Source organism: Antechinus flavipes, chromosome 5 (assembly GCF_016432865.1).
Source record: "Antechinus flavipes isolate AdamAnt ecotype Samford, QLD, Australia chromosome 5, AdamAnt_v2, whole genome shotgun sequence".
NCBI lineage: Eukaryota > Metazoa > Chordata > Mammalia > Dasyuromorphia > Dasyuridae > Antechinus > Antechinus flavipes.
Window position 1 is genome coordinate 267,807,831 of NC_067402.1, and position 13,234 is coordinate 267,821,064.

The 13,234-nt window shown below is 38.2% G+C and overlaps 1 protein-coding gene across 1 annotated transcript in view; it reads right to left on the reverse strand.

Moving 5' to 3' along the window:
• Positions 1 to 2,766: 2,766 nt before the first annotated feature.
• The window catches only part of TMCC3 (transmembrane and coiled-coil domain family 3), a 114,296-nt gene continuing 103,828 nt past the window's right edge, over positions 2,767 to 13,234 (reverse strand). Inside the window, exon 4 of the mRNA XM_052000584.1 lies at positions 2,767 to 8,095. Within this exon, the coding sequence (XP_051856544.1) occupies positions 7,793 to 8,095 (303 nt within the window). The 3' untranslated portion in view covers positions 2,767 to 7,792. The remainder of the gene's footprint in view (positions 8,096 to 13,234) is intronic.

Sequence of the window (13,234 nt, forward strand, 5' to 3'; positions counted from 1 at the left end):
GATACAAATAGGATTGTTTAGTTCCATTCCAACCAACTTGGAATGGTTCTCTTTCCTTTCCCCTGATCCCACCCCATCCTTCCACTTTTAGGATAGAGAAAAATAAAGAGAAATCTACAAGTATTTAGTCAAAGAAACAATATGCAAGGATCATCCTAGGCTACATTATACATTCAGCTCAATTTCCCATACTTTCTACATTTGCATCTACAGAGTCTTAACCAATAACTTCAAAATTTTTCAAAAGCCACAAAGAGGCAGAATCACTGAATCTGAGGGTCAAAAGGGATCTGAGTAGTCTAATCCAATACTTAAATAGAAGTTCCCACTTTTAGTTATCCAAGTGCTCATTTAGCTTCTGCTTGAAGATCTCCAAGAAGCAGGAGCTCCCCATCTCTTGAAGTAGCCCATAAAAGTTGATTGATTGATTACACTTCCAGACAGCTCAGGCTTTTCCTGACCTCAGTCTAAATTGGTCTTTTTAAAAACTTTCTACTCATTGTTCCAGATTTGCCATCTCAAGTTAAACAATAATGTTAATCCCTTCCTTTCACTTGGCAGCCCTTAGAGAAACTTGGAAACTGCCATCAGGTTCCCTATGAGTCTCCTCTAGGTCAAACATATTTATTTAAGTTTAATTACATTTATTATTATATTTAAGTTTCCCTTGAAATCCCAGACTTTGAGCATTTAAGACAGAAATCTGATTATACGATGCACACAAAACAGGAGTTCTTAATGTGGAGTTCATGGACCCAGGGAATCCATGGATATATTTCAGGGACTCCATAACTTGAATGAGAAGAAAATGTTTTTATTTCAACATAATTAGTTTCTTTTATAATACTATGAATCTTATTTTATACATTTAAAAGCATTATTTTAAAAACATAAAATTATTCTAAGATGAAGTTCATGGGCTTCAGCAGATTGCCAAAGAGATCTATGACATATAGCATTAAAAAACACCTAATGTAAAGGGTAAAAAGGATAATTTTATGCTGAAGTTTTGGAGGTTGGAAAATGGGAAGATTTGCAGTCTGTTTGCTCTGGGGCAGTCTTTTCACTGTCCACTCCCTAACTTGCCTCATCTTTTTTGCTTTCCCCTTCTCTGATCCTCCCACTATAGAAATCACAGTCTGATCCACAGAGATGGAACAAAGAGCTTTCACAGTATACTAATCACACAACAGTGAATAATTGATTAATATCTTAAAGCACCTATTATGTATTAGGCACTGTGTAGAGGGCTGAGTACACAAAAAAGAAGTAAAAGACAGTTCCTGTCTTTCAGGAACTTACCATTTAATGGGGAAGACAATATGAAAACAAATATCTATAAAATGGGATATAGGGTAAACAAGAAATAAACTTAAAAGAGGTCAAGCACTGGAATTAAGAGGGATTAGGAAAGGCTTCCCATACAAGTTGGATTTTACTTGGAAATAACTTTTTGTCAGCCCCACTTTCTTTTTTTAAACCGAATCTCAAGGTGCTGGAAGGATATTGATATCTCCATCTGGAAGGGAAGCTACAGAGGCAACATGATACAAGGAAACGAGCACTGGATTTGGGAGTTGGAAGATCTTGCTTTAAATCTTGCCACTGTCACTTTGGTGACCGAGTGACTTGGTGATTGACTGAATAACTAACTCAGTTTCTTCATCTGTAAAATGATGGTTGCACTCTATGTCTGTTGAAGGTTCTTTGTAACTCAGAATATATGATCCTATGATATTGGAATTTGGAGAAGATAGCCCAGAATGAAAATAGCATTTGACAAATGTGATAGCCATTAAAAAACCTAATGTTGAAATTTTTATGCATGTGTTTTGAAAATGAAAAGCTTAAAAAAAAAATCCAAGTCTTAAATAAAGTCAGTTGTAAATATGAGTAACTTAAGGGCTTGGAAAAACAATAAGGAAATTCATCTTCCTCTTTTCTTGCTAACTAGTCCTTCTGTTTCAAGTCTCTCCTCACTTGCAAAGTGATTCTCCTAAAAGTGTAGCTCTAGCCATGTTATCTCTTCCCTCACAACTCCAGTGGCTCCCTATTAGCTCCAGGATCAAATTTATAATTTTCTGTTTCATTATTAAAGCCCCTCTCCTTCCTACCTTTCTAGTATTCTTTTATCTATCTTACTCTCCTCCATATCTTTTAGAAATCAGGGACACTAGCCTCCTTACACTTTTCTTAAACAAAATATCTCTTGTTCCCATGTCTGGAATCCTCTGTTCTCTCATCTTTGCCTTTCCTCAAGACTCAGCTCATGTCCCATTTTTCATAGAAAGTCTTTTTTAGTTCCTCTTCCCCCCCCCCCACACAACTAACTTCCCCTCTGTGTACCTTCCATCTAATAATCTGTATGTATCTCCAACATACCTAGTTACTTACACCTTTTCTCCCTCATTAGAATAAAAGCTTTTGGAGGGAAGGGAATTTTGTTAATGCCTTTCTTTGTATCTTTCGTGCTTGGCTTAGTGCCTGGATATAATAGGCGATTAATAAATGTTCAATATTTAAGATGAGAAAGATTATGAGGGCGAAGCATTGCATATCCTGTCAGCCTCACTAAATATGTCCATTAGTTTTGCTAAAGTGATTCTGACAAATATATAATATTCCACACTCACAATCTTTCACCTCTCCAAAAGTCATATCAATTAGTCTTGAGTAATGTTTTATCTCTTACAAGGGAAAGGTAGGAAGGTGAATGAATAGCTGGTGATGACTGGTGTAAAAAAAAAAAAAAGGCATCAACAAAGCTTTTATTTTTTAAAAAAAAATTGAACTCTTTATTAAACATCCAAACTGACATCAATTACATTTATTTAAAAAAATAAATGGCACCTGTTTTTGAGTTCAGTTATGACCACATACCATGAGGTGAAAATATACTAAGACTTTACAGATTTATTTTTTCACATTGGTTGACATAAAACTTTACAGCGTGCTACACAAAATGGCAATTTGGCGGTGGACGGATCAGACTTGACAGCCAGGTTAAGAGCTACCTTTACCCTCAATGACTACAACCTATGCTAGCATTCTGAGACAGAAACAGTGCTTTTTGTTGAAACATTTCTCTCAAACACACACAAAAGAAAACCAAACTGCACATGCTTTAAATAAATAAAATTTGTAACAAATAAATCAGGTCTATGTACATACAGTATTTCCAAACATCTTAGAACAGATAGCATTTGGTTGATTTGAGGAAATTGGCTGTTTTTATTCTTAAAGGGGGTTGCCAGTCAGTCTCTTTGTTAATTGCAATGTTTGTTTCTTTAGGTTTTTAAGTGTTTTAGGATGTAGGCAGCCCAGTTCCCTTCTTTTTCTAATTTAAATCTGCAGGCTGTTAATCCCTCAGAGTGGGAACCAAGCCACCATTTGAAGCCATCTCTCCAGTAAAAACACTGCATTTTAAATTCATCATGTTTGGGCTTTAATGTTAGCTAAAGAAACACACATGATACAGTCTCCAACTTATTGGAAGAACCTTGCACAAAGTTATCCAGTGTGGCTGGGCTCCGAGGCTGGGCCTATTAAATTCTCAAGTCTAGCACTGTAGATTAGAACCTAACAATCTTGGGTAATAATATTTTTCTGAGAAAATGCATTCAGAGACTCCAGGAAGCCAGGCACATACTTTTCCCTAACAAATCTATGTCAAAGAACCCTTTCCAAACCATGGTTGGTGATTCCATGGCTTAAAAGTCCAAGGGGTATGATAGAGAATGGGGTCAGAGAATTCATCTTTGTCTTTGGCTGACTGCCAATTGTCTTCCCCCTCTTTTAAACTCAATCCACAATTTATTACCTTGGCCTGCTTCCCTTTCATTGTCAAGGATTAAAGGGTTAATTTTACAACACACTCATAAATGCATCCCACCCCTACTCTTACCTCTTCCCACCTTCTCATTTTCCCCACTTGGATTCTAAAGACAAATCACAGGTCAGTGCAATGAGAGCCTCTGGAATCCCAGATCTAATAAAATCAGATTAGATGTTATTGGCAGCACTGGGTATCAAAGGAGGATTTGAAGGAAAGGGGATAATCAGACTAAAGGATCACTTTAGTGGGTAAAAGAGGCAGGTGGTCTCAGGATGCTGTCCCTTATCCCTGGCAGTAATTCTCCCCTCCAACCCTTCCCTGGCCTGAGGTGAAAAGTGAGGATAATGGGTTTGGAGGCAATAGTTGTAGAGGTCTGGCTGGTTCAGGGAGCTTGGGGTTAGAACTGAGAATGTAGGGAAGGATATGATCTGGTGTAGTACATGGTTCCCTATAGTCCTCTTCCAGGCAGGTTCCAGGAAGAGCATTTCCACTTACATTATTGACTACCTATAATATAATACACATATGCACAATTGTGTGTTACATCCTAAAAGTCTCCAAAGCAAGAGAACAGTGAGTTTCTTTTTTTGACTCACTATAAAAATGTTTCCATCTGATGTTAGGAATTAATTATTTCAGAAACAAACCCGAAGGACAGAGAGGTAATTGATGACCAGAGGGAAGCCAGTCCCATTCAATACTATTGAGCTTATAGAGACAAGACTGGGTCACATCAATAGAAGCCTGGGTACCAGAGACCAAAGGAATGAATTGTAAGAGCAGCTGGGTGAAAATGTCACTCATGTGGTGATGCACGTGACAAGTTAACGAGGAGCAGTGTGCATGGGGCTATTATCAATCTCAGGGAAGGTAGGAAAAGTCCAAGGAGTGGAATTATGACCAAAAAATGAGAAGGACAGAAGTCTTGATCTTTCAGCTGAGCTCAATCTAACACTTCATTAGGGTGGCAATATACAACATGAGACAGATTCTCTAAAGTTAACAGTGCTTGAAGATGGCAAGTCACCTCCTCCAAGTCTTTGGTTACTGGCTCAACTTGAACTAAGGAACCTTTTAAAGGCAATCTGTGGGGAAGTATATTTAATGATCAAGAAAATCAGAAAAGCCCACCAAATATAAAAAGCTTCCTCCTGTCCAGGGCTCAACATCCCATGGGCTCTTTCAGTGATCCTTGTGTTAGGTAACATAAAAAAAACTGGCTCTCCTATGCTTAAGAACTTAAAAAATCCTATCTTCTTACCCATGGGGATGGCAGGGGACAATAGGGGATAAAAGGTTAGTTGGCTTATGTGTAAATTTGAGGAAATTCCTCAACATTTAAAATGTGTAGTCACTTAAAAAACATAATATTTTTCCTGATAAGATTGTGTTTTGTGTTTTTATTACAAAAAAAAATACAGATTTTAAATCTGAAGGGCTCATCTATTATTATCATTAACGTTTTGAATCTACAGTACACCATCATTCTTCCCATTAAATGGGGATGTAATAGAGTGCCAAGAGAAAAGTCTTATTCGGTTGTTTTTTTCCCCCTAACAAAACAAATCATAGGAAGCAGATGAAAAGTACACTTTGCCCCCGCAAACTGTACCATTGGCTGCTGGTTCGTAACTTTTAATGAGATTTCAGAAAAACTCTTCCCTATTAAATTAGATTCATTAAAACAAAGAGTGCCAATTATATGGGAGCTGGTCAAATAAATTTAAATCAACATTCATCAATAAAGAATTGTTTTTAGGATATCACCCATTACATAAGTTTCAGGATATTGTCAATCACAGATGTTTCAGGATGTCACACCTCTCAAATTGGCTTCCCTCCCTAGTCCCAGAAATTGCAATGTGACCAAATAACATCCCAATGAAGCCTCATTTATTCCATTCCAAATATATACTGATTCATACCAGAGTGAGAAGATTCACTCTTCCGAAGAGTCTTAGCAGTGAAAAGTGAAAGAAATAGCTCAATTTCAAGAATAAGCAATAAATAGGGGAAAGGAGTGGGGGCAAACATTAATCCCCAAGGGAAAAAAAATTGGGTTTTTAATCATTCTTTTCAAATGAAAAGAAAAAGCAACACAAAGTATTACAGAACAAAGATATCCCCTGCTCAAGCCCTGAATATTTTTCAGGGCCTTTCTCTGAGAGTAGACTCAGGATCCTGGTTGTGATATCAATCAATGATATAATTTGTTTATCCCTGTTCACAGATACAGGTGAATACTAATCATTAAAAATAGACATGGAAAGGAACCTGAAATGCCCCTTGGAAACTCCTCTCCAAGAACCCAAGACCCTCCCACTTAATCCTGGTTTGGTGAGTCATTTGTTGTTTCAAACAAATCCACCAAATGAGAGATTAGGTTGGGTATATTTTTTTAAGCTTGACATAAAATCGCAGTCATACCTATTTTTCCCCCAAATGCTTACCCCCTATTCCATGAAACTACAGTTCATACAATCACATTAAATAAGAGATTTCCCTAAGAGCAGCTATTTAAAAAATATTGCACTTTGTTCGAATCCAGGTTATTAAAAGCAATGCTTCCTGAAAACAAACAAACAAAAATTCATCGATGTTTCAACAGTTCTTCATGTTAAAATTTAATACACATTTCTGTACACCTGAAGGAAGGTGTGTTTTGAATAACATGGAGCCAAGTGGAAAATTTCTACTTATATAGACTTTCCATTTTCAGACATTTAAGAAAGCATTTGTTCCTCCTTACTCAGAGGCTAAAAAATTTCATACAAGTTGGAATTTTAAAAAATGCTTTAACTTCAACACTATTTTCCATAAGACTACCGAAGACAGATGGCATCTCTAGTTCCCTAATCTCCTATCTCCTGAGAGGACCTTATCAATACTGTGGGTGATTTCATTATCCACTTCAATCCCCCTCCAATCAATGACCCACCCTACAGTCAGATGTGACATCATGCTTTCTAGTTGACCAAGAAATCATGTCGAATGAAGTGTGTCTTGCTTCCTATAGCAACATAATGTCCTTCCTATGTCTGGCATATGCTTTGAGATTTTCCACAGAGAAAGACAGAAAGGGAACCACATCTTCTTGAAAGGCTGAATGTCCTATAGAAACAGGTCAGGTTACTCCTTATAGGGCCCAATACAAAATACAAATGACTTCCAGACCAATTGCTAATTAAGAGCCATATAGAAATATTTGGCACATTCTAGAGCAAAAATCAGTCACTTGTCTGTTAAGATAAAGTCAAGTGGAATGATTAAATCCACTGATAAATCCTACCATTTTGCAATTTCAAGGAGAATAGATCCTCATTAAAACCCTGAAGCGAGGCTCCTTGTAAGTTGGGAGCCTTTTCAATGTCCCCATGACAATTCTAGTGAATCACTACGGACACAGGGGTCCCTAATTGGCAGCTAAGTGGATTGGATACCTCTGTAGAAAAGAATCCTTTGATTTTTCTAGTCCCCGTGGCTCATCTTTCATCAAGTCAAACTCTCTTGTTTTCTCTGCAATGGAGGAAAGGGTTTTCTGAGACACCCAATTTCAAAAGGTGAGTTTTGAAATCCACTTTTCCCGTGCACTAAGTCTTTCTGACCCAGCCCCAAACTTAAATACAACAAAAAATTAAATTAAAAAACATAAAATAAAACAACCTGACACCCCCCTACCCCCTTTTACACTGTGCTGGTTTTGCAGAATGGAAATCTGTTCCAATTAAGGCAGCAAGTAGTGAGGGGAGAATTTGACAAGAGACGGGCTAACCATGGACAGTGATTAAGTAGGCAACTGCTATCAAGTTAGAGAATTGTAATTATTTACAGGTTACAGCTGGAGTCCTCTTGAATCTGTCATCACTGTGCATGACAACTGCTTTGAAAAATTTGGTAGTTAGTATACGTGGAAAAGGTTTGCTATCTTGAAAGAAAGGGAAGCCAGAATGAATAGATTCATCTCGGTATTATTACCCTCTCGATAGCACACAGAATATGATCCCAGTTTTTACAAAATATCGCAAGAAGCGTGACCGCAAAGAAAGTGCCGAGGATATGTAAACGGCTCTTCATCATGGGGGCAACAAACTTGGCGATGGTGGACACGCACACGAGAATGACCGTCATGAAGGCCAGGATCACGTTGATACACTTGCCCAGGAGGACTTTGGCGTTCACAGTGTCGGTCTGCAGGGCTTGCTGCTCTTGCTGATGAAGCTCGAGCTTGGAGATGCGGGTCTGGCAGGATTCCAAGGCTTCCTGTGAGCAGGGGGGAAGAAGAGAGATGGACAGGATTTAGCGGAGGTTCACCTGAGCGAGGAAGACAGGAAGACTAAACTTCCTGAGTTCTTATTTCCTGTGTGGCCCTGGGAGAGCCATTTCACCCTGCTGCCTCAGTTTCCTCATCTGTCAAATGAGCTGGAGAAGGAAATGGCAGACCATTCCAGTGTCTTTGCCAAGAAACCCCAGATGAGACACAACAGAAAATGACTGAATGGCAATCTTTAAACTACAAAATGAGGAGTATTGGTTTGTAAACTCACTCTTAGGTTTTGACTTCCTTTGGCACACTAAGTCTCAGTCTGTTAAAGTAAGAGTTAAGACCTACTGACTTTTACAATTTTTCTTTTTTTCTAAATCCGTAACCCTACATTTTACAAGCTTTTAACCAATTTTGGTTCCAGAAGCCAGATGACCAAAAACTATTCCCTTCTATGTGCCATAGATGATGAATGTTACAAAACCTATAGAGTTGCCAGTCACTCAATGGCTTTTTTTTTTGCTGTTAAACATGGTCCTGAATGGTGGTAAAGATAGTTGTTATAGGAAAGTGGTTATAATGTTTAAAAAAAAAAAAAAAAACCTTAAAAAAATTCAGTTTCATATACAGTCTATTTTTTTTTTTTTTTGGTATGTAATTGTCTCTTCCATTCAGTTGTAAGCTCCTTGAGGGAAAGAACCATCTCTCGCCTTTCTTGGTATCCAAAATGCTTAGCACAGTTCCTGGCACAAAATAAGTGCTTATTGACTGTTTGGTGTATGTGAAGTACAGAATTTTAAAAAAAAACCTACTGTTGAGGGTTCAAGGCTTCTACCGTGTGAGTTTCTCAATGGAAAGAAAAAATTTCAAGCTTCAATTGTATACATTTCTAATTTGAAGGGAAAGTCATTCATACATTTTACTGATGTTAGTCTAACGAAGAAGACAGAAACAAAAAGAAAAAAAAAAAACAAAAACCCAAGCTTTTAGCTCATTTTGTCCAAAAAGATCAAATGAGAGATATATGTGAAAGGACTTTGCAAGTTTTTTTAATTTTCTGGAAATGTAGCGGGTCTGACTGGCAATATTATGCTTGAAAGAGCACTTTATGAAACCTAACAGTGCTACATAAACATGAAGAGTAGTGATTATTATTGCTTGAAAGAGCAATCACAATAACAGTGTTTGGTGAGAGCTTTCTTATTAGAAAAACACTTTATAAATATTCCCATTGTAACCTTACAACAACACTGGGAGGTAGATTTTACCATCTCCCCCACTTCACAGAGGAGAAATCTGTGGCGGACAGAAGAAAAGTGACTTACCCAGGATCACACAGCCCAGGATCTGAAGCCAGGTCTTCCAAATTCTAGATCTAGTGTTCTATCCCTAATTATCTTGTCTGGACCAGATGATCTACCTAGGATATGGGGATCATTTGAGGAAGCATAATATAATGGATGGTGTGTAGAGATTCAAATCCTGTCTCAGAACTTAGTAGCTAAGAGATCTTAACACTTCTGAACCTCAGTTTCTTCAACTGTAAAATCAAGGGGCTGGATTTCATAGCTTTTAAGGTTCCTTTCTGCTCATGCTCTATGAGTCTGTACTATCTGCCAATAATTATTTCTTGTAATGGCATATCCTTGGTGATGATAATAGATTTTCAGAATCAGTTCACAAACTAATTAATTGTCTTGTTTGCCTCAGTTTCCTCATCTGCAAAATGAGATGTTGAAGGAAATGGCAAATCATTCCAGTATCTTTGCCAAGAAAACTTCAAATGGGATCAACACAACTGAAAATTGAACAAGAATGACAAAGCTCATGGAGTGTATTGCATATCCAGATATTATAGAGGAATTGGTTGATGTACCTGCCCCTAAGAGAGGTGAAAAAATGAAGGTAAAAATCTTTAGTGGTCTAAGAAGGCCCCTGACCAATGATTATTCATTCAACAAACATTCATTTCCCTGTTTATTGACCCAGTAGCCCCTTAAGGATAGGAACCGTATTTTTGCACCTGTATTCTCAATGCTGGGCATACAGCAAGCACTCTATAAATGCTGGTTGACTGAAAAACCTGTTGTGATGTTCAATACTGTCTCTCCTAATATGCATTTGCTTAAGTCATTTTTTGATTAAAAGACAGAGGAAGGGAAGAGAGGGAGAAAAAGACAGAGACACAGAGACAGAGCAGCTAGCTAATAGCTCCAACATTCCTTATAATTTTCCATTAAGTATGTACATTGGAGTCCAAGGAATGGAGTTAACACATTGCCATGGCAACTCTCATAATACCAGATGATCAAAGTTAAAGCATCTTCATTTCTTCTCATATAAAGAATACAAGGTCTTCTCTTAGCATGCTATAAAATTAGTGTAACAGAAATTAAGAGTTCCTATAATATTCCCCAACTTTGGACCTCGAGCGGCTTCCATCCTAACCAGGTCACAGAATTCAGAAAGAACAGAAGATTTTGTCCACTAAGGCAGCTATAAGGAGGAGGAGAGAGAAGAATAAAACTCTTGAGCCTGGAGTTAGGAAGATCCAAATTCAAATTCTGCCTTAGATACTTAACTAGTTGTGAGACAAAGAGTGAGGAACTGAATCTCTCTCTTGGTCTCAGTTTCTTCATCTGTGAAATGGGGGTAATAATAGCTCCTACCTTGCAAGGTTGGTTGTGAGGAGCAAATGATCTATCTGTTAAGTTCTTTGCAAATCTTAAGTGCTACAGAGTATCATCATCATCACTATTTTACTAAAGTTTATTTGACTCTTCTTACTTACCAGAACTCAATCAGTTTCCAAGATCCAGCTCAAATTCAAATGTGATAATGATAATATTAATGAGGGCTAACGTTCAGCCATTCATAATGACATTTTCAGAGACTGCAGGTGACTTGGATAAGGTCACACAGCTCTACGTAATGACACAGTGCAGATCCAGGCTCTGTCTGCCAGACCATAATTACCTCACTATTCGAGGTAATTTTAATTTTAAAATGGTACAGCAGGGGAAAGAACCCTGTCTCGGGACTCACAGAATCTGAGTTTGAATCCTAACTCCACTGTGTGATGATATCCAATCCTATCTCTCTGGGCCCCAATTTCTTTATCTGTAAAACGGGGGAACTGAATTATTTAGTCTCTAAGAACTCTTCCTGGTCTAGATCTATGATCATATGCATTTGGAATCAGGGGATGTGATTCCAAATCCTAACTCTGCAATAATGGGAAGGGGAAAGAGGGAAAGCATTGATTAAGTACCTACTATGTGCTGGATACTGTGCTAAGTACTTTACAGATACCAACTCATTCCAACCTCATAAAAGCCTGGAAAAATAGGTACTATTATTACCCTCACCTTACAGTTTAAAAAAAAAATGGAATTTGACAAAAGTAAAATAACTTGCATAGGATCACATAACTAGTCAGTGTCTAAGGCTCGAGTTGAATTCAGCTTTTTCTGACTCCCAGGCCCAAGGCTCTGATCCACTGTGACATCCAGCAATCTCCAAGCACAGATCTCAGTTTCTTCATCTGTTTTCCCCCCCGAGGCAATTGGGGTTAAGTGACTTGCCCAGGGTCACACAGATAAGAAGTGTTAAATGTCTGAGGTCAGATTTGAACTCAGGTCCCCTCCTGACTTCAGGGCTGGTGTTCTATCCACTATGCCACTTGTCTGCCCCTGTTTCTTTATCTGTTAAACAAACCAACCAATCAAAAATAAAATAGGAGCAGATTTGTGATCCTCTAAACTTCAGAATCACATTTTCCTCATCTGCTAAATGGGAGCAATAATACATGCCTATTTAACTCTCTGCAAACCTTAAAGGGCCATGGATCTATGAATTAGTGTTGTTTCTTTGCATTATTTTTAGATGATTTTCACTGAGGGTTCAGAATAAATCTATTTCCTTAAAAACCTTTTATTTAGCTGGAGGTTGACCTGTTCCTTCAGCCCATGGCCATCTGACACAATGCAGAGGCAAGGACTGAGACTCCGAATCCACACCATGACTAAGACTTTGCTGAGTAAGACCCCTGACAGCTTCACTACCCACCAACATGACAAAAGCACATGCTTAGTCATTTCCTTGGCAAGAATTTTCCCCCCTTCTGTAGTTCAAAAGGAGATCAGGAATAAAAGCTTCAATTGAGTTTTCTGAATCTCCTGGAGGCCTTTCGCCCCCCTCCTTCTCTGCTTTTCACTTTTCCCCAAAATAATTTCTAGGTGATCAGAAAAAAAAAGGGGGGAAGAAGGAAGTAATCCAAACACCAACAAAAACCTGACACAGACAACAAAAGGCCGCCACTTTTGGAAGCAAAATGACATCATACTGGACCCTTATAATTTACCTGTTAAAATGTGAATGATTAAGTGGCCCAGTGTGATAGAAACAGCACTCGTAGCTAAGAGCACGGCCAGAAATGCCCCATAATTTGTCAGCTAACCTGGCTTGGGAAGTCAATGCTTTCCACCTTCTCTGTAATTGCACAAATTTCTGAGGTTTGGGGACGATCAGCCAGGCAGCTGAAACACCCGCTCACGCCATTCCTGGTAAAATAGCCGACCCCGAGTTTCAGTTTGTGGAAAGCTACCACTGTGGCTGATGCTCCTTGTTCACTGGAATCTTACAATCCAGTCTAACTCCTCCCTCCATCTTCATGCTGTGTCCCTTGGAATGCATTTCTGTCTCCCCTTTCATGCTAAAGAATCCTTGGCTTGTTTCAAATGCCATTTTCTTTCTTCTACTAGAATGGCAGCACTTAACCTGGGCTCTAGGAACTTAAAAAAAATACATTCTGATGATTATATTTCAATATAACTGGTCTCCTTAGTAGTCCTTTCTATCTAATTTCATGTTTTTTAATAATACAATTCTGAGAAAGCTCTATAGTCTTCACCAGACTCCCAAAAGGGGTCATGACTAAAAGGGTGAAGAGCCCTACAGGGGTCCCACATCCCTTCCACCATTTTGTATCTACGTATATTTCTACATATTGTTTCTCTTGGCTAGACTCTAAATTCTCTGAGGGTAAAGACTATTTTTAATTTTTTTCTTTATATCCCCAAGAACATGAATGCACAGTAAATGCTTTGTTCACTCATATCTAATTCTCCACGATCCCA